The sequence below is a fragment of the Microtus pennsylvanicus genome, chromosome 3, assembly GCF_037038515.1.
Source record: "Microtus pennsylvanicus isolate mMicPen1 chromosome 3, mMicPen1.hap1, whole genome shotgun sequence".
NCBI classification, from domain to species: Eukaryota; Metazoa; Chordata; class Mammalia; order Rodentia; family Cricetidae; genus Microtus; species Microtus pennsylvanicus.
Genome location: NC_134581.1, coordinates 134,225,655 through 134,250,670, shown reverse-complemented (window position 1 = coordinate 134,250,670; position 25,016 = coordinate 134,225,655). Strand labels below are relative to the sequence as shown.

General features: G+C 42.3%; 1 protein-coding gene across 2 annotated transcripts in view; it reads right to left on the bottom strand.

Annotated features, from left to right (window-relative positions):
• Nucleotides 1–1,828: 1,828 nt before the first annotated feature.
• Nucleotides 1,829–25,016, bottom strand: part of Abca1 (ATP binding cassette subfamily A member 1) — a 121,892-nt gene continuing 98,704 nt past the window's right edge. For both annotated transcript variants that reach the window (XM_075967212.1, XM_075967211.1), the window contains exons 32-50: nucleotides 24,349–24,443; nucleotides 23,243–23,275; nucleotides 22,153–22,258; nucleotides 20,654–20,728; nucleotides 20,016–20,185; nucleotides 18,758–18,935; nucleotides 16,060–16,175; nucleotides 15,807–15,951; nucleotides 14,035–14,158; nucleotides 12,596–12,725; nucleotides 12,218–12,338; nucleotides 11,442–11,504; nucleotides 10,657–10,763; nucleotides 8,767–8,908; nucleotides 8,302–8,436; nucleotides 7,363–7,466; nucleotides 6,757–6,849; nucleotides 5,881–6,124; nucleotides 1,829–5,114 (exon numbers count right to left, since the gene is read on the bottom strand). In XM_075967212.1, the coding sequence (XP_075823327.1) occupies nucleotides 4,974–5,114; nucleotides 5,881–6,124; nucleotides 6,757–6,849; nucleotides 7,363–7,466; nucleotides 8,302–8,436; nucleotides 8,767–8,908; nucleotides 10,657–10,763; nucleotides 11,442–11,504; nucleotides 12,218–12,338; nucleotides 12,596–12,725; nucleotides 14,035–14,158; nucleotides 15,807–15,951; nucleotides 16,060–16,175; nucleotides 18,758–18,935; nucleotides 20,016–20,185; nucleotides 20,654–20,728; nucleotides 22,153–22,258; nucleotides 23,243–23,275; nucleotides 24,349–24,443 (2,322 nt within the window). In that variant the 3' untranslated portion in view covers nucleotides 1,829–4,973. The remainder of the gene's footprint in view (nucleotides 5,115–5,880; nucleotides 6,125–6,756; nucleotides 6,850–7,362; nucleotides 7,467–8,301; nucleotides 8,437–8,766; nucleotides 8,909–10,656; nucleotides 10,764–11,441; nucleotides 11,505–12,217; nucleotides 12,339–12,595; nucleotides 12,726–14,034; nucleotides 14,159–15,806; nucleotides 15,952–16,059; nucleotides 16,176–18,757; nucleotides 18,936–20,015; nucleotides 20,186–20,653; nucleotides 20,729–22,152; nucleotides 22,259–23,242; nucleotides 23,276–24,348; nucleotides 24,444–25,016) is intronic.

The following is a 25,016-nucleotide window of genomic DNA, read 5'->3' as shown; positions in this document are numbered from 1 at the left end:
GACAGTTACCTTCAAAGGAAGAAGGTTTGCTGTTTAATTAGCTCTGTATCTGGAAGCAGATTTCTCTGAGGCATCGTTTATTTAACATGTAAAATGCCTTGTCTTATCTCATTGGGAAGGCTAACAGGATAAGACAACAACAAAAATAAACATGAAAATGGTTGCTCATTTTCTCCTCTGATTTTGCAAACTTGATACATTCAATAGCACTGCCCATAAGGTCCAGGGTGGTTTTTAAGAGAGGTTTTTCTCTAGAATATTTTGGTCAAAACTTATGGGTAACTTGAATTCTCATCTAGGTTACCTGTTAACTGCCTTTTCACAATACAATTATTATTATTATTATTATTATTATTTTTACTTTCTCCATTGTGAATTTTCACAGAAAGAGTTTTCTTATTTCATCAAGTCCCTTCCTGAGAACTTTCAGAGACAATACAGGTGCATGGCAGATGCTGAACAGATTCTAGCCCTGCTCAAAAGCTAAGACCCTGCATCCACAGTTCCCCCGGTGGCCTGGATAGATGACCACTTATTGCACGTTGTTCCAGCCATTCTCAGGAGGTAACTATAGACCCAGTGGGGTTTTTCAAGTTGCAAGGTTAAGTATATATCTATTTTTCTGAGACTGATTTTGTTGTTGTTGTTGATTTTACATCCTGATTCGTTTCCTCCCCACCTCCCTTCTGCTCCCTCCACAATCCTCTCCTCCATTTCTGGTCAGAAAAGGGCAGGCCTCCCTTGGGTATCAACAAAGCATGGCATATCAAATTGCAGGAAGACTAAGCACTTCCCCTTTTATTAAGGCTGGGCACGGCAACCCAATTAAGAGGAATAGTCCCAAAGCCAGCAAAAGACAGCTTCTGCTCTCACTATTAGGAGTCCCCCAAGTAGACCAAGGACAGCTATACAACTGTCCCACCTATGCAGAGGGCTTAGGTCAGTCCCATACAGGCTCCCTGGTTGTTGGCTCAGTATCTATGAGCCCTTTGAGCCCAGGTTAGTTGATTCTGTGGGTTTTCTCGCGGTGTCCTTGACTCCTGGCTCTTACAATCCTTCCTCCCTCTCTTCAGCAGGATTCCCTGAGCTCGGCCTAACATTTCTCTGTGGGTTTCTGCATGTTTCCACCAGTTGCTGGGTGAAGGCCTCTTTGGTGAGATCTGGGCTAGGCACCAATCTATGGGTATAGCAGAATATTTCTGAACATGATTACAATGACTTTCTTATTCTCCAGTGCATTTAGTTCTATCCAAGGCTGAGACTGATTCTTAATGAGCCAGGAAAATCCATTCACACTGTCTCAACAGAGCACCACATGTATATACACTACTTAGTGGTCTAGGAGCAGGGAGGAGGTATAGAAACCAACCCCAGGGCTTCCCAATATCATTTCTCTTTCAAGATGTCTGCTTTGGGCATGGTGACCCTTACCATCACCCCGACACACAGCTACCAGGACTCATGATGCTGTTTTTAAAGTTTTGGTTGAATAAGCACCAAAGGCACCTATCTGAAGCCTCTTCAGAATCAGCTGTTTTCAGTAAGGAAGCCTGCCTACAGTGCATTCAGCTTCAGAGTCCGTGATCGTCAGTCCGTCTAGAAAACCCCTCAAACATTATCGCAGTTCTTCAGCCCCAGCTGAATCTGAAAACACACAACACTCTTATTTTTGAAGTAGCAGTCCGAGTTCTTTCCACGGAGCCTTTGACCTTTTCCTAAACCTGACACTTCTGGCTAGATAGAAGAGCTTCCCCTCTCGGCAGGCCTTACCACTCGGACAGCAGATGGCGCTGTGGACGCACCAGAGTAAATCTGTGTAGACCAGCAGGACTGTCGCAGCTTTATTGCGTGACTCAGAACATAGAAACAGGCTTTTTAAACACTTCATATAAAGTTATTGACAATACAATTTTTTTTTCAGTTTTTCTTTCTTTTAATGAAAATGATTTAACTTAGAAATCTCGGAAACTTTTGTCTAGTTTTGCAATTCTCCGATATTCCAGTGCAAAAATAGATCCATTACAGACAGCATAAAGTGCTTGGAGTAAGGGCCAATGACGATGAAAAAGCACAAAAACAGCTTCGTCCTAGGGTCTAAGGGAAAAGAAGAACATACCGAATCCATATGGAAATATAAATGTTCTATAAAAAGGGATGCAGCGGTTCTGAATGAGAACAGTATTACTGTGATAATACACTCTTACCAGTAAATAGTAACAAGAGTACAAATTAGTATTTCAGTATCAAAGTGATTCTCATTACACAACACATGGCTCTTTGGAACAATTTTACCTGATATATACAACCATGAGAAGACAAGAGACGATCCCTTAAGGTTCATGACTACTACACAGAGTGCGGATGATGTTTAACATGTAGTAGGCCTGAGGCATACGCTTTCAGTACAGACATGGGAATACAGTAGCTTGAGGTTTGTTTATTTCATAATGAAGTGTGCTGGGTATGTATAGAGAGAGGACTCACTTTCCTTTGTCTTCCTCATGTTCACAGTTAGTAAGTTTCCCAAGATTAAAAAAACAAACAAAAAAAAGTTAAATCAGAAGTGTTTCCACTTTAGAATTTCTAAACTCACATAGTACATCTCATCTCCACAGGGAAGAGAAGGACAGTTTATTGGAAGATAGGATTGATTTTTAAAATCTCTAAAATAATTACATAGACAAAGAAAAATGAAAGATTGCTGTTTGGATAGTGTAAAAGGTAGCAATACTACAGACTGTTTCTAGCTTTAGAAAAGATTTTAGGTCTACACTGAATTAAATCTTTTCAAAATAGTTCACAGTGCCTTACGTTTTTGTTATTTGTTTTTTGTTTGTGTTTAATATGGCCTCAAAATCAGCATAATTAAAGCAATGATTTGCTCAGGACTGTAGTGTAATTAAAAATTAGGATATGACGATAGTGGACTGAGAAAGCCAACAAAAGGTTGATTTTTAAAAATAAAGATTTCTTTTCTTTGAATTTTGTATCTCTGACAAAAAAATACAGTGGTATGCCAATAATTATTGGGAATAGTTTCATTGCCATTTTAGAATCCCATGTTGACATTAGGATCAAATTTTTTTCTTTTCAAGCAGTGAATTATATAACAATATTCTATAAACTTATCAATTTAAAATAGATCCGAAATCTTATACTTCCAAATTTATTGTTTAAATTTTAGAGTAAGTTGAAGAAACTAGTAGTGAAAGCTCACTTCAACTTTGCCATTCAGGAATTCACTCAGACTTTTGTGTGAAGACAGATGACATTGAGCATTAATGAAATAATATTTTTACATTGCTTGCCAATGGAAAAATTAAATCTGGGTTAGAGAAGTCTGAAAAATACTCCGTGTGGAATAGTTTGTCGATTTTTTTTTATGATTGGTTAGTCTGAAGAAATGAAACATTTGAGACCGTCAGAGGTTTAAGTGGGTGTCTAATAAATATCCTGCAAAGCCAATTATTTTAAAGGTCCCAAAGGTCACAGGTACAAGTTGTATCCAAGAAATTTCAAGCTAGCTGTTTTTTCCTTAAGAGTTCATTGTTAACTGACTCTTCTCTTGGCTTTTGTATTGATGCTATCAAGTGGGCAAGGGGGGTACCCTATTCTTTCAGTGGATTCAACAAAATCATCCATATTTGTAAATCTCTCAACTAAATATATGGCATAGAAAATCTGCTACCCCTCCCCCTCACTTTTATCCACATATCTACATGGTGACTACATTCCAGAAGTACTCAATCAACAAACTGAAGTGAGAAGTATTCTCCAGGATCTTAAGATGTGGCATGAGATGCTGACTACAACGTTGCTTTCTGGCTACCAGGCACTAGTTAAGACATCCCAACTGCAAATTTACCAAGGAAAATAAGGCATGAGACAGAGTGGCTACATTCCTCTTTGCCACTGATGTCTAGACATATGGTTCAGGGTTCCAGAAGCCATTAGTAAAACTTAAAATTCCAAATAATATTATAGTGCAAAGAGTTTTATCAAAATTCCACCTTTTAATTTTCAAGGTTAAACAGTTAGAAATAATACTAGCGATAACACTACATTTGTGTCAAATAACAAAGGGTCTTGAGATGCTGTGTACCGTGTTGTGTTAGCAGACAGGACAAACAGACCCAGATCTCCCACGTGTAAATGCACCAGCTCTTTCACGCCACACCCTGAGCTCGGCGGCTTGCAGCCCCAGCTGTTGGCTGCTGATCTTTGCTTCCTACAAGGATCTAATGTGTGTTGAAACAGTCTCAGAGAGATGACCGGGTGACCCATGAACAACAGAGCCAGGTCTCCTGTGGTTAGAGAGACCCACATTTTGCATGTGGCAGCCACAACAGCAGCTCATCAAAGAAAGAACCAAAGCAGGGCTTTAGTCACACATGGCACCATTGTCACCTGCTATTTAATGATGTCGACAAACAGCAGGGCGGCTTTCACGAAAAGTGTGTGTGACACAACCTCGGTGCTTCAGGCTTTCTGAGCATCTTGGCACTAGTAATTCTGGCACACTCATCGCCAGCAATGGATGTGTCACCAGGAAACCAGTTTTGTGGTTCGGCATGGCTTAGTGGTGCCTTTGACTTGATGATCACTGGCCACGACTATCTGATGGATTGTGGTTGCCATCCCAGTGAGAATACACAGGAATAGAAAGTAGGAATCCAAACCCACAGTCTGCTTGGTTCCATACCAGAGTTTCACATCTGTATAAGGTAATGAACTAACTTCAAGTCATTTTCCCTAGAGAGCCATACAAGACATAGGCTACAAAGGCACTGCCCCTGTAATGGAATTGTGAGTTCTCGTTGCATTGAACTGCATTGCATTGAATAGTGTCAGTACAGTATCCAGTTTGTTTCTCTCCACAGAAATGCATGACTGTTTCTTCCGGAACACTTGACACCGTGCAAAGGGAGATGGAGCTCTCCCTTCTGTTCATTCACCCATGTGAACAGGGCTCTTCACACATAACTTTCTTTCACTTTCTCATCTTGTAAAAAAGACGTGAGGACAGCCACATCCACAACTGTCTGGTTTTTGTGTAAGGACAGGTCCTTTAAGTGGTCATCATCACTTTGGTCCTTGGCAAAGTTCACAAATACCTATCAAAAGGAAGGTGGGCATTCATAAGTACCTCTGGACCTGTTCTTTTGTTACTGAATTTTATTTCTATTGTTACATTGTTCCTGTGTTGAAATTGGGTCAGGTAGAACACAGAATGGAGTAAGTAAATGAACTAGAAAACCCTGTGTGAAGGGGAGAATACTTGAAAAACATCAAGAGCAATACTATGCTGGGCAGTGGTGGCGCACGCCTTTAATCCCATCAGTTGGGAGGCAGAGGCAGGCGGATCTCTGTGAGGTCGAGTCCAGCCTGGTCTACAAGAGCTGGTTCCAGGACAGGCTCCAAAACTGCAGAAAAAGCCTGTCTCAAAAAAACCAAAAAAAAAAAAAAAAGATCTTCTATATCAACATCAACCCCACATCACCAACTGCTCAATCATCCCCTTATCAACCATCACTGTGGCATATTTAGGCTTGATTAAAAGGAAAAGAAAAAACACTTTCTGGATACCTATTATCTGCCAATTTTAGTATATTTTGTTCATTAGAAAAAAGAAGCACCTGGAAAAATGCCTGGCTTGTGGTTGATAGCCCATAAATGGTAGTTATTATGACAACTGATAAAACAATCACAATAACTACATGTAGTAGAAAGAGTCATCTTGTTGCATGTGCTTATAGAGAATAAGAAGTAATAACAGGAATCAAAGCAGAGACAGACAGGCTGAACTCTTGGGCTCCCAGTGGGGAGGAAGGACCAGGCATCCTAACCCTGCAGCTAAAGGTACTCTGGACTTGAGCTTACTTGGTCAAGTGTTGTCTGAGAAACAGAGTAGTCTTCTATGTGGAGTCGCTTTTTGCTCTGGGAGAGGATGCTGAATATCCTGGCCAGAGACGACAAGGAGGAGGGAAGCTGGTACTGTAACATGTTTCGGTGTTTCTCTTTGAGGACACTCCCTGGAAAGGCGAGTCCAAAGAACTCCTGGACAGGCTTGAGGTCAGGGTTGGAGCCTGCTATTCGTACAACTATCGTGTAACCATCTCCAAACCTGAGGGCAGGACAAAGACATCCAAATGGAGCATTCCAGAAAACTTCCCAAGAAGATACTCAACCCTGAAATGCCAACGTGTGCTGAGAGAAAGGGAGGTCTCTGGCAGCCCCACAGAGCAGTTTCTGAGAAAAGGAACCTGTTTTATCTACCAAACACCTGGTCATGTGTGGTGCCATGCCCAGAGCCTTGGATATAGGATTCCGTTAATTCCCCAGTGTGGACCCATGAAGTCAAACTCACAGACAAACAGAAGCCCAACGAATTTAATCACTTTGCCCATGTCCCAAAGTTAACTTCTGAGTTACAGCAGGACAAGGATGTGAACCCATTTCTGTTAATTCCACATTGTGTCTGCATAATCATAACACCACAAACGAACTATTAAATTTGATTTGTATAACAAAATTCAGAAAAGTCCTAGGAAACCGCCGCTCAGAGAGGTTAAGTAACTTGCCTACGAATCATAACCAGTGCATGGCAGGGTCAGAATTAGACCATTTATACTTCAAAGCCCGTGGGCTTTTTACTATGCTCTTTCTGTTTCTATTTTAAGCTACCAGATATACACTCAACAAAGAATAAACACTGACCACTTCACTAGGTGCTACCCCAAAGAAATGATCTGTTACCTGTTTTTCAGATGCTGGACACTGCCAAGGCACCTGAACCTCCCGTTGACCATAATGGCCATCCTTGTGCACAGAGCTTCACATTCTTCCATACTGTGGGGAAACAGAAAGAGGGTTTCCTTTCAGAGAGATGCTCCTACAAGCATCGGAACATCACCATGGCACCTGGTACTGTAGAAAAACACATCCCCATTGTCTTAGGGTATCTCTGGCCAAGATACAGAAATGATGTTCTCCCCTGTCGTGGGCCTTACAATTGTGAAAGGGTAGACATAATACAAATATTTGCATGAAGAGAAGCTACATAAATAAGTAGATCTTCATGGAATCCAATCCAGATCTAAGAAATGATGCCACACCTAAACTTTATGACTTGAAATAATGTTCCCAACGTACACATTATAATTACATTTTTTGTTTATAAAATACTTGTGTGTACAGCTTTGCATAAGAATACTCTGGAACATATACAGACAAATGATAATAATAAACCTGAAGTGGAATAATTCCAGGTGATAACTTTCAGTCTTTGCCTTTATTTTCTATTTTTTTTTAAATGACCAAATAGAATCACAGACTTAGAAGCCAAGACTCTGCAGTACTGACCTATGAGATGTAAGAACTACAGATCTCCCCTCCTTGACAATGCTTAAGGCACAATTCCACAAGAATCGCCGAGCTTTGGGGTCCATGCCTGTGGTTGGTTCATCCTATAATTAGAATAAAACAAGTTTATTTGCTGGGGAAAAAATAGCAAGGAAATTTTTTTTAATGCTAAAGATCATGCCTGGTGTGGTGACACCTTAATCCCAGCAGTGAGGAGGCAAAGGCATGTGGACCTCTGTGAGTTCAAGGCCAGCCTGTCTACACAATGATACCCCATCTCAAAACAAAACAAAACAAAATGGGGAAAAAAACCTTATTGTCTAAAACTTTTGAAGTTAGTAAGGTTTAGGTAAAACTGATAACTCATTTTTTCCCTATGTCACTCCTTGTTCGAAGATACTTGCTAATCTAGAAATTTCATCCTCACATGGTCAAGGTAACATTAAAGCCTCAGCTCAGGGCTTCTTCCCATACCCTCAGTGTTTTCTACAAAATGAGGGTCAAAGGCCACTGCCCAGTCTGATCTAGTTTTCATTTATCTTTCTGTAAGGAACTATGGTCCAGTGGCTACGGTGGTCACCCTGAAGCAGTGCCCTCACTCTCTACACCTCTTGGGGATGAACATAGTCACAAGTCATGAAGAATGTTCCCAAGAAAAATGATACGTTCAGCTTCAGCCATACTTGAAGGGACCATCCAAGACAAGGAAACAAGGTGCTTGGAGCATGTCTATTGGGAGCCTGGGAAGATCCGGCAGAGCCACCCAGTGTGTTCTGTGGGAGAAGCTTCCCTCTGCTTCTCCAAGCCTGTTCTGCAGAGAACAGCAGATTGACTTGCCATCACCACGCCAAGCATGCGATGACCAGCCTGTATGTGACTTCAGATAAACCACGCTCATTCACCACAGAAGAATAGCGGCCACCTTCCATGCACACTCACCAGAAAGACCACAGGAGGCCCACCAATCAAAGCCATGGCCGTGGAGAGCTTTCGTTTGTTGCCTCCACTATAGTTGCTGGCGTATTTCTCTCCGTACTTCACAAGGCCCAGTTTGCGAATCGCCCATTCACCAACCTAGAGAGACAGAGAGCACTTTGATTTCTGTTGGGTTCAGTACCGTCAATCATGCTTTCTTACAATCATGCAGGAAAGCTCTCTTGTTGGGCAGGACTCAAGTCTCAGGTCCCTCTGAAGACCCAGAGGAGGGAGAAGAGGTTCATGTGGTGGGACCTGCACTCGCTCCCTGCACCCTACCCTGTGTATGCCTACCCTCCCCCATCCCCCATCAGGAGAGAGACTGAAGCATGAGCAAGGATGAGGTCTCGGGTTGCCGTCATGTATAAAGAAGCTATGAGATACAAGGTGTCAAAAGAGTCAGGTCTGGCTTTCTGGCTCCCACAATACCTTGCCAACTTCTTTTTCTGGGACTCCCCTCAAGAGGGCAAAGAACTCCACGTGCTCTCTCCCAGTCAGCAGCTCAGTGATGGCATCAAACTGAGGGCAGTAGCCCATGTTCTGATGTACTTCATGGATGTTGGATAAGATGCTGGAAAGGAAGACAGAACCAGTCAAGTTTTAAGTCTTCAGAGATATTCCGATGAGACAATCTGGCCTGGCATTCCTAAAGAAGTGTGCTTGTACAAAACAACCCTAGACTGGCTTCTGAAGTTTGTGAGAAGAGCCTTGATGTCCCCAGGATGCCAGCTCTTCTAGAAGTAAGGGTCCTGTCTCTACCCTGAATAGGTCTTGTTGGCTCATGAGTACTTCAACTTGCAGGCTTGATTAGTTTCAAAACAAGTCTTATGTTGCAGAATGATCTTTTTGTACACTTTGAAGATTTGTCACTTGAACTGGTTTAATAAAAAGCTGGATGGCCAAGAGCTAGGTAAAACTTTCAGGGCAGAGAGGATTCTGGAAAGAAGGGCAGAGACAGAGTCACCATCCAGATGGAGAGGAAGCAGCATGGGGTAAAACCACGAAATAAAAAGTAGATTGATAAAAATAAGTTAATTATGTTTTAAGAGTTTGTTAACAGCAAGCATAAGCTATTGGCCAAATTTCTGTAATTTAATAGTAAGTCTCAGTGTGGTGATTTGGGACCTGGCAGGATAGACAGAAAAATCTGCCTACAAGTCTATGCAACTGTAGTACAGTCTTTGCCAACAACCCCGGTCACACCTATCTGGAACTTTAGCACTAAGACTCCATCCCACGCTTGACTCTGTGGTCTGGCCGTATGTACCAAGCACCCTTAAAAGACTAAACTCTAGTCTTTGTCATGACCATGGGGTACCAAGCAAGGCCCAGAGATGCTGGGTATGAGCTCTCCACCTTCTGTTCCTCAATCATTGATTCAGCCATAACATTCATGTTCCAAACATTCTGATTCCACTAAATACACAGTGTGGACTGCCATTTGCTTCTCTATTTGCTTATTATAGACCCTCTACCACATAACAACAGGAAAAAATACACATACAGATAATTTACTTATACCTGCGGGGATGACCTCTAGATTCTATAAAGTAAGTCAAGCTAACAGCTGCTATTATCTGAAAATTTGGGCTTCCATACCCCAGTTTGATGGTTGCCTTTCAGCCACTTCCAGATAGCCACAAACTTGACACATAGGCACAGTCCTCTCTGCTTATGTAATACTCTTGGGTCAGCCTTCTCAAGACTTATAACCAAGGTACTCCATGGTCACTGTGCCTGGCTCTTACAGCTATACTGTGCAAACCAGTTGTATAATCAGTAGCTGAGCTAAACCTAAGAATATGCCAATTATTGTCATGTCTTCAAATTCCAGGAACCTGGAGCTAGAGCAAGACTGGGGAATCATCACTATTCCAAGAATTTCTATCCTTGTAAGGCTCCTTTAGATTGCTAATAAAAAAAAAAAATCAGCAAGAGATGGGAGGGGATGGCTAAGTTTATTACATTCCTGACTCTACAGTGATACTGACTTACAATAAGACTCAGTTACTATTGCGTAATTCCATAAATTTACTAAAAAAAAAAATCACAGATCTGTTCACTCAAAACAAGTAAATTATATGTCTGTAAATTATACCAACATGAAGTGTTAGGGAAGAGTAAAACTGAGGAGATATAAAAATAGTGCTTATCTCTAGGTGGTGAGTTAGAGGTGATTCTGAGCTTCTGACCTAAGAAATTTGAATGTTTTTACGAACTAGAGTACTGGAATAGGCAGAATCTAACAGCATATTTTTTTCTTAAAGCTGAACAAAGGAACCCTGCACAGCGAATACAGTAGTCTGCTTCTCTTCTCACCTGTTTTTGTTAAGCAGAGCGTCCCCTCTGGTCACAGTGGTATCTCCAGTCAGCATCTTGAACGTTGATGACTTCCCAGCACCATTAACGCCCAGGAGTCCAAAGCACTGAAAAGCAAGACGACGTGAACGGCTTGAAGTACGTCTAAATCGCAGCCTGAATGGCCCGATAAAAGAGCCTCCTGGGCTTGGACCTAATTTGCTATTGATCCCAAAGCATCTTTCTTAAGAACCAATGAGAAGTTCAATATTCAGATACCAGTGTGCGTGTGTGCGTGCATGCATGCATGTGTGTGTCATGTGCGTGTGTATTTGGAGAGAGAACAAGGGTGGAGGAGAGAACATGTTTATGTATGCACCATGTTGAATGTGGGTACATTTACAATAACTGAGTCATTACGTTGAGACCACGGTCAATCTGTGAAGAACAGTAGATAAAGCCACTGGTCACAACTTACCACCTACCAACTACCCTAAAAACATAAAAAAATACTCAAAAATATGAAAGAATAAAACTATTTTTTACCCATGTTTGAACTTTACTCTCTCAATGGATCCCCTAAAGCACGCTGTACATAATTTTTTATACCGCTTGCGAGCGTCCAAAAATTGGCCTATTTTGACCCAAGAGGTTCTTATTCTGTCCATGACTGACTATTTCTCACAGACACAAATAAAGAAACCTTTAAAAGTCATTTTATATAGTCACAGACTGCTGTTGTTGGATTTGGTAGATACAGTCTGAATTAATAAAGACGAAGCACAATACAGACACAGTGCATTTACCTCGCCAGGAGGAATGCCAACGCAAATCCTGTCAACAGCCGGCTTCCGCTTCCGTCTATAGATCTGCAAGCGACACAACACATAAATCCATGGATCCAGTGACTCAGGACTCTCTCCTACAACTGTGGACAAGGGGACTCTAGCCCACACCCATCACCAAACACAGCTCATCAAATGGCTATGCCACACAGTGCATGTGCCAGAGCCTTGCTCTGCCTCTGCGACAGTGGCTTTTAACTGACTCTGAAATTCAAAATGGAATTTCTTTTTATTTCTAACATGAGTCTCCAAAAATAAAACAGTGATACATTTTAAAATTAAATTATACAAGGTAGAAATATATGATAAAATGTCTCAAATACAATAAAGCAAAATTTAAGGGTTATGGTATTTGGAAAGGGATGAAGAAGGCCTTATTTTTCTGAGCAATGGAGGTAGAGCTTCTTTTTGAGCCATAAAACTCAAAATCAACCATTTATTCTCTGCACCTTGGATAGACACACAATGTTAGTATGTTTTAATAACTACCATAAATGTAAATATGTAAAATAAATAAATCTGAGAGTGGGAATTGCATTATAGACATATTCTCAGTAGGATTTTTTTTAATTAAGAAATCTCCATGGTGTATTTTAAATAGAATCGACAAAGTCTGGTGTAGATACACATTTGGGGAAGCATATTTTTTAAATTAAGCACGTCAGCAAAATGCTAGTCAGCAGATGAAGTGGAGAAAACTGGAAACAAGCTGTCTGTGTTCATACTCGTGACCTCACCTTGGTCAGCTCCTTGATTTCCAGGATGTCATTCTGTCCTCCGCCATCCAGAATTCTCTGTCTCTCCCGTCTCACATCCTCATCCTCATCGTTCAGAGGAGGAAGCTTCGCCTTTACAGGTCTTAGAAGAAACATTTTTAAGAAAAAAGAAATCAAACTTATCAGCTGCTTTCCAAGGTAAAATTCATGTCTCTAAAAGCAGTATTATCAAGCCCACTTGCCGCCATTGCTAGGGTCTACGGGGCTGGGAGCTGAGGATGCTCACAACAGGAGGAGAATCCATTTAATTGTGTGAGCACAGCTCAGTGTAGTCACCCAGGATACGGTCCCCCTTGCCCTTCCCATCCAGTTACTCCAAGATGCGGAGAAAAAACTCACCTGGGCCTGATGAAGAACCTGTACTGGATCAGGACAGTAATGAGGAAGAAAACCACCCCTTCCACGGCCATGGCAAAAAGGTTTCGTCCTACCAAGTCCCAAGAGAGCGGAGACACAAAGCGATTCTCCCCTGTGAGACACAATGCAGATATCTGGTCAGAGGGGAGATATCGGAATCACACATGGCCCTACTTCCTGTTTCTGAGGCAGATTCCCTTTGAGTGTTCCTAGAATAGTGATCTGCACAGAGGTGTGCTTGAGCTGTGGGTGGCTTTTGTTGTTTGTTTTTCATTTAACTTAGTAAATTGTATGCTTATCTTGAGAGGCTAGTTTAGTGTAAACATTTTTTTAAACTCTTGAAAAAATTAAAGGACTACCTTTTATATTAAAAAAAAAGGAAAAAAAGAAAAGAAAGGAAGAGAGGGGACAGACAGAGAGAGAGAGAGAGACCGAGACCTTCCTTGGTGGTTTTGGGGTCAAATTCAAGTAATTTTCTAGAAACATCAATGGCCACCACCCATGCACCCTGACAAGAATGGCTACTTTTGAGATTTCATTTGGAGAACTACAGAACAAGATGGCGTCAGTCGGACTCTCAGAGCCAATTTGCATTAGATCTGTAACTCCATCAGGATTGCTAAGATTTCCTTTTTAATGAGTCATGACTCCCCCCCCCAAAAAAAAACCAACCATGTCTAATAAAATTAAGAATCCTGACTAATTCTTAGAGTCAGATTTTTTTAGTTCTAAGTTTTAAAAAATAACAACTATTAGAAAACGCATTCTAAAGATGCCCACTTCTGCAGCATTTAATGTAACCTAGTGACTCGTTAGCAGGTATAGGAAAAATATCCCTGAATTCTTCATATGCCTTTCATCACTAAAATGAAAAAGTCCCTCTTCTAAGTTTATTAAGTAGCATGTCCCATCTAACCAAATTAACCAGCAAATGAATAATAATCACAGAAGAGCAGAAGATATTTTAACAATTATAAAAATAGAAAAGAACTTCAATAAGTAGCTCTTTACAAATATGTGAAACACAATATATGAGCATACCTACAGGCCTCTGGTTTTAGTAGAATCGAAGGGTATGTCTTCCTTTTTGATTCTCTGGCCTTATCTAATTGGTGCAGCTATGGCTTGCTTTTCCCAGGGATTTGACAAACTGATTTGTGGCATCAGGTATTAGTTTCAACAAATACCAAAGTTGGGTTTTTTTTTTTCATTTAAGTCAATGTTATCAGAAGCACAGATAAATGGCTGTATGATGAGACTCCTAACAGACCAGCTGTGCTCGTATCAGCCTTTGAGGAGTGTTAGGGGACAGAGAGCCCGTATCCAATCCCACCCTCTTCCTAAAGCAGCCATCAGACTGTGAGGCCCTTGGAAACTGCAACCTCCATTAAAGCTGGCCTTGCAGCTACTACCTCACTCACCAAACCTCTCCAGGGCGTCAGCCATGGCCTGGTTTTTCACCATGTCAATGAGCCCTCGTCCCAGGCAAAAATGTGGGAAGATCAGGAACACAGACTTCAGGATGTCATTGATGTTATTCAGCTTCTGAAGATGAAAAGGTGGAAAGAGAAACATACATCATTCATAGCCTAAGCCTGAGATAGAGTTGTGAAGAAAAGCATCCAGTTCCCTGGACCTTTGAATTCAGATACCAAGAAGCAGCAGAAGGCATTTTCTTCAGAAAACCTGAAGAGATGCCAAATGTGTGAAAGAAAACGAACTTTTAACTTTGGGTTATTTTTAATCAGACACAAATCCACAACAAAACATTAGCTTATCATTATAAAAGCAAACCATTCATATCTAGGTCAATATTTGAGTTTCGGTATTTTGCTGAAATTTCAAAAACATCTTCTCAGTACTTCAGAATGTACAATGACCCCATAAGACATGGTTGGTTGAATATCAAGCCATGGGAACTAAACATCAAGCCACCGGAGTTGGAGAGGCGGCTCAGTGGTTACAGAGGATCAGGGTTCAGTTCCCTGCACCCACAGAAGAGCTCAAAACCGGCTCTAACTAGTTACAGAGGATCCAACCCTTTTGTCTGGCCTCTTCGGGCACTATACACATATGGTGTACAAACATACATGCAGGCCAAACATCCATACTCATAAAATAAAAAGAGGAAAAAAATCCAGCAGTTGGGTAAGTTGTTATTTGCTGGATGTGTGGGGCTAGGGCATGGAGGATGCAAATGTTAAACATCTGTCTCACTAAGAGAAAAGGAGCTTTGAAATGATGGCATAACCAAATGTGTGTCACACTGAAGGAAGAACTGGGGGTTCTGACAGCACAGAGAAAGAAAGCAGACACCCACTAGGGCAAATGAGGAAAGTTTCACAGTGGAGTTAAATCTTAGAGGTACGGCAGACACTCCCAGGTCCTGTGATAGAAGAAGGTCATTTCAAGGCAGGAATACAGTGGTTTAAGGGGAAACTCAGCTGAAATTACTGAGCACCAGGAGGGGATTTGGTATAGTGTCTGGCCAACAAGGGCTGTGCACCCACAAAAGGCACTATGTGCTGAGCTAAGGTCTCAGAGCAAAAGCAATAGCCTTGTTTATGAGATCTGAAACTGGAAGGGTGCAGATGAATAAGGAAATAAACAGCAAAGCATCTAGAATGGCATCAAGAAAGGCATCAGAGATGATGAGCAACTGCAGAGATGCCATCAAGTCTAGCAGGGGTGACAAGATAAACAGGATCTAATGGGAAAGACTCTAATAGTGTGTCTAGTGTGTGGTATCTATAGATAATTTAAATGGAGCCATTCATGAGGCACCGAGAACTGGAGTTCCAGGGAACTATCAAAGCACAGATCAGAGAGATAAAAACAAGATACTGCACTGGGGATAAAAACTTTAAGACTGAATGGCATCACCCAGAAATGGTATCTAAATAAGAAAGCAAGGACAGACTGTTCAGTCTTTTCCAAAGTGACCCTGAAGGAGAAATAATCATCATCATCATCATCATCATCATCATCATCATCATCAAAGAAAGCAGAAAAGACCAGAGAAATACAAGGCACAGCAGGACAGAAACAGAGTTATATGAACCAGAGAAGAGGCAGAAGCTGCAAAGGCAGAGTGATCCGTGGTTTCAGGGTTACAGGTGGTGACAAGTGGAATAACAAGAGGTCAGGGTTAACCACTGTCCTCTGGCACCGGAGCCCTGCATGCGGCACTCACATTGTTGGTAAAAAGCTCCAGTACGAAAGTGGCCACACTGCCGTTGATGCCGATGAAAAGGTTCACACTGGTGAGGACCACATAGGCAGTGCTGGGGATCTTGAACACAAAGGAGGCTGGGTACATGAGAGGCGTGATCGACCACCTGGTAAGGCACAAACATAAGCATCCATTGGAGTCTTCCGCCTTTCCTCTAGCAGTGGGTACCACATGCCTCGCCCACTTGGAGAATGGTCACCCAGAATTGCCTTACCCATACAGCAAAAGCAGAAGGGCTAGGACAGGCAGGTTGGTGGAGGACACATAGGACTTCTGCTGGAAGCAGATGAAGATGATAATGACCAATGTAGCAGGAACCACATAATTGCACTAGAAGAAAAAAATAAGAAAATAAAGTTGACCCCTAAGTCACATCCCAAGTCCTCAACATCACCGGACAAGAAAGGACAAATAAACATGTTGGAGAATAACTCTGAATTAATGAAGCCACATAAACTATTAATCAAAATTCTGGACAATACAGTTTGACAAGCATTTTACCCTTGGCTGGTTTTATAAACTGCATGCCCTTTCTGTCTCTCCTACAGCTAAGCCAAGGTGTCACGCTCAGTAAACTTACTGAAGGATGGATTCTCAGGCAGAGTCATTTCAATTTCACAGGAAGCAAATGAGCTTCCATTATTCTACCCAGGGAAGATTGTGTCGGTTTCATCATTAATGCTATATTATGGTCTGCCCAAGTTCAATCTCACATGTAATCTATTTGTGAGATAAGCACTCATAACATGAATGTCAAAATTGTTTCATCACACCGAGAGTAATTTTACAGTCTGTCTTGACAGTGCTTCAAGCATTAAAATGAAGAAATAAAGACTTGACCCAGGGACAATTATGAAAATTCATAGCTCACACACACACACACACAGACGGGGGAGGGGAGGAGAAGGGGCACATGCAGGGAGGTGACAGTGGTTGGCAGATAATAGAAGGGCAGCTCCAGACTGCCTTAGTCTCATCCTACTTAATGTGCTTATCAACAACTCAAACAAGACATGCTTGCAGCAGATTCTAGATTGTTGGGCGGGGAGGGACAGAAAACACGTGTGCATACAAGTGATGTCCTGAGGTCAAGGACTTGCCCTTTCATCTCTGAATGACCCCTACCGGGCACAGCCAGGCACCTTCAGACGTGTAATGAGCACTCAGGACATTTGAAAAGAATGAACTGCTGGGTCGAGACAAAAGAAAGCAAATGAATGCCGAGGAGATGCAGTCTACCAGTGTTTAAAAAAAATATATTCAGATTTGAAACAGTTGATACTATGCATTAGCATCGGGATGAACGAGACCTTAATTTACAATAATTCATACTAAATAGGTTTCAGTTCATTACGAAGTTGAAATAAGTCAGTGCTGCTTCTAAGTGCCATACTTCGAGCTGCAGTAAAAGCATGATATAAAGATTAGCTCTAGACTATGATATAAAGATTAGCTTTCCCTAGACTCATAACCATTCAGACCATGGCCTGAGCACAGGCTAATTCTGGGCTTTGCTTTTCAGAAGGAATATTAATAAATGGAGCACAGCCATGGAAGGGCAATCAGATCAGAAGAGTGACAGGTCACAGACACTTGGTGTAATTAGCATAAGCAATCTCATCATCTCCATTATCATCACTCATATCTGTACAACATCCTAGAGACCATGTGTGTTCTCACATACCATCTTGTCTGCGAGAAAAAAATTGTTAAATGAGAGTTGTCTTCAAGTATCTGAGGAAGCATTTGTTGGGAAAAGAATTCGATCTGCTCTGGGTAGCTTAGAATTAATGAGGGCCATGGGGGAATATAGATCAAGATCATTTAACCAATAATTGGAACGTCAGGGTTCTATGAAGTCCTTCATATTGATCCAAACAAAAACAATATAGTATAGCCAATACAAAAATATACTGCAATGGATGGACAAGATGCTGACATAATTTATGGAGTTTTCAGTGGCAAGTGGCTTCCCTAGTAAGGTGAAAAGCATTCTGACTAGGCGAAAACCTTTCAGGTAAGCTGGAGGCACTGGCTTGGGTTTTAATAGAGGTCCTTCAGTTCTAGTTTCGTTTCTAGAGAGTGCTGGCTGGCCTTCTGTCAACTTGACACAGGCTGGAGTCATCTCAAAGGAGGGAACCTGAACTGAGAAAACATCTCTGTAAGATCTAGCTGTAGGGCATTTTCTTAATTAGTGATTGATGGGGGAGGGGCCAGCCCATTGCAGCAGTGACCATCCCGGGAACGGGTGGTCCTGGGTTCTATAAGAAAGCAGGCCCAACATTAATCAGTGCCTTGCTATGGCCTCTGCATCAGCTGCTGCCTCCAGGTTCTGGTCCTGTGTGAGTTCCTGTCCTGACTTTCCTTGATGGAAGTGTAAGCCATAAACCCTTTCTTCCCCAAGTTGCTTTTTCCTAGCGTTTCATCAGCAATAGTAACTCTGACTAAGATAAAGGGTTATTTACGTATGCAAGTATCTGCATGCATGTGTGCAGACAGCCACAGAGACCAGCAAAGGGTGTCAAATCCCCTGGAGCCTGATGTGGTGGAGGGAAGTAAACTCGGGTTCTCTGTAAGACCAGTAAATGCTCTTTTGAGAGAGAGAGAGAGAGAGAGAGAGAGAGAGAGAGAGAGAGAGAGAGAGAGAGAGCCCAATGTTTTCACATAAGAAATGTGAGGTGATAGTTGGCAGTCACTGTAGTCACAGTGGTCAGATGGTCACATGATGTGCAGTTAGTTTATATATTTGGTGTCCTGGAAGCATTCAGCGGCCTCTCCCTTTTCCTATTTTATATAATTTTAGACTAAATGGGACACTCCCTGGTGTTAGTGACAGGCTGTTTTTTCATTATCCCCATGAGTCTACAGTCCCCATCAAGATTCAGACAGAGATGGACAGTCTGTGTCCTCACCATATCCCAGACGAAATTGGAGAGCCAGTAGATGACAGGCTTCACCCCGCTGATGAACTGCAGGTGTTTCGCTTTGCTGACCCGCTCCTGAATCAGGAACACAACAAAGCTGGCTGGGACAAAGGACATCGCAAAGATGACACAAATAGACACAAGGACGTCAACAGATGTGGTCATCCTAGAAAGGAAGAGGCAGTAAAGATCAGAGGGACCTTTGATGCAGCTGGGGACACGGCAAACAACTAGACATAAACACAACCAAAGTGCGGCGGGATAAACATATGCTCAGCAAACATTCTGTCTCAGGGTTCCGTCTAATTATTTTCACATAACATTTTTAAAAAAAACAATTCAAATGTAAAACTGGTTTCAATAATGTAAAATGAGTCTACTCCCCTAATGAAACTACAGAACAAAGTATGGATGCAATCTAATGATCTCCACTTCTCTCCCATTTCTAACTTACAGAAAGGAGTTGGAAACTTCCATATATAAAGAAGTTAGTGTGGCTTAAGAATTGTTTCAAATGAGCAAGCAATCTTACTGGGAAGCTACTCATACGAGTTTGTCATAGGGCAATAAATAAGCAAAAAACAACAGGATGCATATATCAGACTACACATATAAAGTCACATGTATCAAACCATACAAAAAGGCCATTATACCGAGTCTCGTAAAAATTAATATTCTACAGTAGTTATTCACTAATGTACTATTCCCTACTTATGAGAGAAGAATCTAGCATGGTGATTACCAGTACTCCGTCCTGGGTCCTGACTTTACCAATTTATACAAATTACCGCATTTAATATTACATACCTAGAAAGCTTAGCTCAAATCCAGATTCCTTCACTTCAAAGACTCTACTAACCTTAAAATTTATGCAAATGTACAGGAGTGTGCACACACATGTATATGTGCCACTTTTATACACACATTTCCGGAAACAAGCCATTAAATGCACGTTTCACTAATTTTTTTTAAAAAAATGAATTTTCAAGCAAATGAAATATTTAAAAGTTAATCAGAATTGTATTAACAATTTTCAATTCACTTTATGTGACTTCATCAAATGTGATGGTTTTCACAGATGGCCTTCCTTCTTCAAGTCAAGAAACACTGGTAGGCAATCACTTTCTGCCCAGACCCTGGATCAACCCAGGCTTCTACAATACAGTTATCTCCAGCTGTTACAACCAGCTTTCCCGGGTGCATGACCCCCTCCCACCTGCACACCCCACCCTTTTAGAACACTTACAGAGCCACCTCGGAGAGCTGCTGCTTGGTGAGGTTCAGCGGATGGTTGAAGGCAGTGATCCCGTACTGGCTTGGATTCTCTCCCTCCTGTAGGTTGGCCCGGAGAATGGCATTGTTGATGACATTCAGGAAGGAACTGATGGCATGCCAGCCCTTGTTATTGAACCACACCTGAAGGGAAACAGACCAACTTCAAGGTGATGCCGCCAAACCGTGCTCTCAGAAGTGCGTGCGCACACAAAACATGCGTGGACACTTCAGAAAGGAATTCCAGCTAGCTGTGTACCAAACAAAAAGCATTACAGGCGCAGGATCCACTGACCACTGGCCACATGTATGTATAGATCTGACACTTTCAACCAGTTCCCCACATAACGTTAGAGGTCGCCATGGTTACTGTCTTTTTGCCACCTAGGAACTGACACTTAAACAGGCTAAGTGACTTAAGGCAAAGGTCACATCAGTTCACATGCTAAAGTTTGGTGGCAGAAGAAATTCTCTTAGTCACTACACTGTCACTGGTAAAGTTAACATCTGCTCCTTTCTGCCACGACTGTCCCTAGGGACTCGACCACGGGATTTCCAGGAAGAGAGGACCGTTGTTTATTAAGACGTTGAAGCACACAGGCAATGGCATACCTTGACGTTGTTTTTGGTATCCAGTCCTGTCATGAACCTTCCCAAACTGCTGAGAAAACGATCTGCAGAACTGTCCTGTAAACAAGAGAATCCTGCCTCAGTGGTGTTTGTTTGCACAGTTAGGAGGCGATAGTGAGCAATGAGCTAGCTGTACATAGACCAAGACACCCACCACGTCATTGAAATTATATCTAAAGTCATTATTACATACACAGTTCCTGAGAACAAGTAACCAGATCCACAGCACTAAAGTTGCCATGATATGACCTCATGAAAGAATCACAAAATAATACAATAATAATTTTTAAAAGCCTGTAACTTAAATCCTTAAATCCCCAAGATCCTGGGGCTGGAGAGATGGATCAAAGGTTAAGAGCACAGTCTGTTCTTCCTGAGGACTCTGGTTCAATTCCCAGCACCCAAATCTGGGCTCACAACCATCTGTAACACCAGTCCCAAGGGAGTCAATGCCCTCTTCTGGCCTCTGTGGGCACTGGGCATATACCCAGCACAAAGGCATGCACATAAGCAATTCACCCATACACATAAGTAAAAATAAAATACTACATTTCCAAGATTCTTCAGAGTCTCTTGGCACCATCCCAGAACTAAAACCCACATTCCATGAAGATGCATCCCATAGCTTAAAAGAGAGCTGTGTACTTGTGGTGGTTTGAAAGAGAATGGTCCCCAAAGGGAGGGACACTATTAGGAGATGTGGATTTGTTAAACTGGGTGTAGCCTTGTTGGAGGAAGTGTATCAAGTAGGGTTGGGCTTTGAGCTCTTCTATGCTCAAGCTATGCCCAGTGTCACAGTTTGCTTCCTGTTGCCTACAGATCAAGATGTAGGACTCTCAGCTGCTTCTCCAGTACCATGTCTGCCTGCATGCCACCACCACGTTGTACCATGATGATAGTGGACTAAACCTCTGAAAATGTAAGCCGCCGCAATTAAATGCTTTTCCTTTATAATTGTTGCTGTGGTCATGGTGTCTCTTCACAGCAACAGAAACCCTAAATTAGACAATGTTCTAGACCCAGCACCATTGTCTAAGACCCCAGAATCCACCTCACTTGACCATTTCAACTCTCATTTCAACTTGGGAAACCTGATATAGGGAAAAATGAATGTGGGCTTAACAGATCTTAAAGCCAGCCTAAAAAAAATTAATTCATGCATTTTTTCCCTATTTCCTGTTTTAGGAAAATGTCTGAAACCCAATTAATTTACCAACTGGCTAACTCCATCAACTTGGCTGTTGTAAGAGGTTTTAATCTCTCAGTTCATATTTAACCTACACTTTTAGAAGTGTGAGTGTGTGTGTGTGTGTGTGTGTGAGTGTGTGTGTGTGTGTGTGTGTGTGTGTGTGTGTGTGTGTGTGTGTGGTCTGTCTGAAATTGCTTTCAGCATGTTCAGAACACTGAGCCCATGCCACTCCTCCCATGTCACAGCATTTCCAGGCCTATTTTCCTGACATGTTTCAGGATAGATTCTGTACCTTGGTCAGCTTCAAGAGTTTCTTCACTTGCTTGATCGCATCATTGACTTCTCGACTCGGAGGAAGGGCTTGAGAATTACTGGCACCCAGGGAAAACCCACCATACCTAAAAGAAAGGCTTGCTATTAAAACCCAGGCAGTGAGCCCAAGCCATTACTCCGTAGCAGATACTACAGCAAACAAGGTTCTATGAGAGCCCTATCTTATTCAAACTAAGATGAAAACTTGGCTAAGGACAGTTCATGCTGCCTCCTCTTGTGAAATGGAGCCATCTACATTCTCAAGATTACTGCCTAAAAGGGAGGGCTGGGAGCTAATGCCATAGAGTAAGTCATCCACGTCAGAGACAGGAAGTCAGGGCTAGTGGTGATGGGCACAGCCCTGAACGTCAAGTAGGGACTACAGACAGGTCTTGACTTCCCCAGCATGGGAACCACTATGTGGGTGTGGGACTGCTCTGCCCAGAGTTCCAGGGGCCCTAAACCCTGGAGAAAGGGCAGAGAGGAAAACTGAAACTTGGGAACAGAGCCTTTGAGGTTTCTGGAGCAGCAGCACAGGCTACTCATTTTCCCCATACTGCACAGGCTGATGTCAAAAATGCTTCATTCCCCTCTCTCACATGCTCCTTCAAAACCCAAACAGAGAAAAACAGGTGGAAATCATGGCTTGCGTGCCTTTCATTCCTGCCAAGACCTTGTGTCATATGAAAGGCCTGAAGGTTTTTCCTTGAGTTCCTAGGCACTGTTGGGAATTTGTTTGGTCTTCCCCTATGACATTGTACTTTCTTAAGTCTCCAGAGGCCTGTGAGAGATTTCTGAATCTCCTCAAGGAAAGTACCGTGTCAAATGTTTCCCAGGCTTCTACAGTGATGTCCCATGAATACTGCTGCGCAATTCACAGTGTACTACAATGCAGCCTGTAGCCTCGTGTGTTCCACAGCCCGCAGCACCTTAGTGCCTCCTTCGTGGTGAGGTAACACCCAAGTGTGTGCACATGCAAACAATCCCCCAATCTACAGCCTTGTCTACATCAAAATCACTCTCGTGAGACTCACAGTGACAGGGAAAATGGAAAATCGGGGTTGACTTACCTAAACTCATTCACCCAGATCTTATTCTTTAAGCTGCAGAAAGAAAAGACAGACCAAAAATCAGGTACAGAAAGAGCAGATCATACTGATGCTGCTGAGGTAATCATCCACCCGAGGACAAGTACAGGGACAGGAACGGTCTACGACCAGGGCTGCAGTACTACCCATGTCGGGAGGGTCACTCTCAGCATGTCCTTCAGGCTGTCTCAGAAACCTTACCCATGTGGTAATCACACAGCAAATTCAACAAATTTAAAAGCCACCATACAGGCAGACATTGTAGCACGTGCTTTTAATCCCAGTACTCAGGGGGCAGAGGCAGGTGGATCTAGACACCTTGGTCTATACAGAGAGTTCTAGGCCAACTAAGACTACACAGTGAAACACTGTCTAAAATAGAGAGAGTTCCAGGCCAGTCAAGACTACATAATGAAACCTTGTCTAAAATTAATTAATGAATTTCAATTGTAAATCCCATGTGGAGGGAGAGGTTCCAGCTCTGGGAAATCTACTTACATTCTAGCATACCCTTGTCATTTACAGTCACTTCAAACAGGGACATGCCACCTGAACACACTGATGGGAAGGGAACATATTTTCTGAGCACTAACCAAACATTGGGCCCTGTGCGGTCATGTCCCAGGAATTTACAAGTCTCTTGAAAGGCTCCATTGGTACGAAAAGCTACTGAGTCTACCCTGATTTTGCTTCAGAACACCTTGTGTTTATGGAGCCACCCATGTGAGAAGGCCTAAAGCTCTTTGCTTATGTCACATCATTGAGCCCCCACAACAAACTTAATGCAATACTAACGTCACATTTTACAAGAACAATGGGCTGAACCTGGTCAAGCAGCTGCTGAGGGTCAGAATTCAAATCTGAGTCCACATTTAATTTATTTTCATTCTAGAGCAGCCAGGCTCGTCCTCTCAGTTGAATGTTTAAGACTCACAATACCCTGTGCACTGTCGTGTCTCGATGCAATGTGCCAAATTTCCCACAGAGCCAGAATCTTCCATTTCCCTACTGCTCAGGTCTACATCTGTGGGCCTTAATGTCTCCCCTCAGCGATGGTAGAGAGCGAGCCAGGTCTCAACAGGAGCTACCTTTTGGCTATGATCTGCACGTATGTCTTCACCAGGTAGTCGGAAATGTTCCTTCCCGTCAGATTCTGAAGGATGTCGGCAGTGTTTTGCTTTCTCTGTTATTACATGGAAACCGAGCTCAGAAAACAGACAACAGTCAAAAGGACCCCAGGGCCCAGGCTAGACCCTCAGCCACCCACCAATTCTGCCATCAGCACTTGTCCCTCACTATGCCAAGCCAAAATTACCCCCGGAAAGTATTCTAGATATCTAGATGGGATTCTCCATTCCACCGAATATTTAGGCAACAGCATTATAAACTGCCCAGTGGATTCTTTTGTACGTGAGCATTATATTGGTGACTGGATCAGGTGATTTTAGGGTGGCAAGTGAGATTTAAGTTTGTACACCCACTAAAAATCACCTATCTCCACCCTCCAGCGTAGATTGTGGATTCTGATGAAATAGCAGAGAGATAGACTATCCTGAAATTTTCAGAAAAAAAAAAAAAGAAATCAAAAACAAAAAACTCAGATCTCCTTTCAAAACTCAGAGTCCCAAAGAAGGTAAGAGTTGATAAGATACACCTAAGTTTTGTGGTCCACTTCCTTATTCTGAAGTTCAAAAAAAAAAAAAACTGTCCCAAGAGTAAACACAGCCACCAGCTCAGCTGTGACAGAACCAGGGTA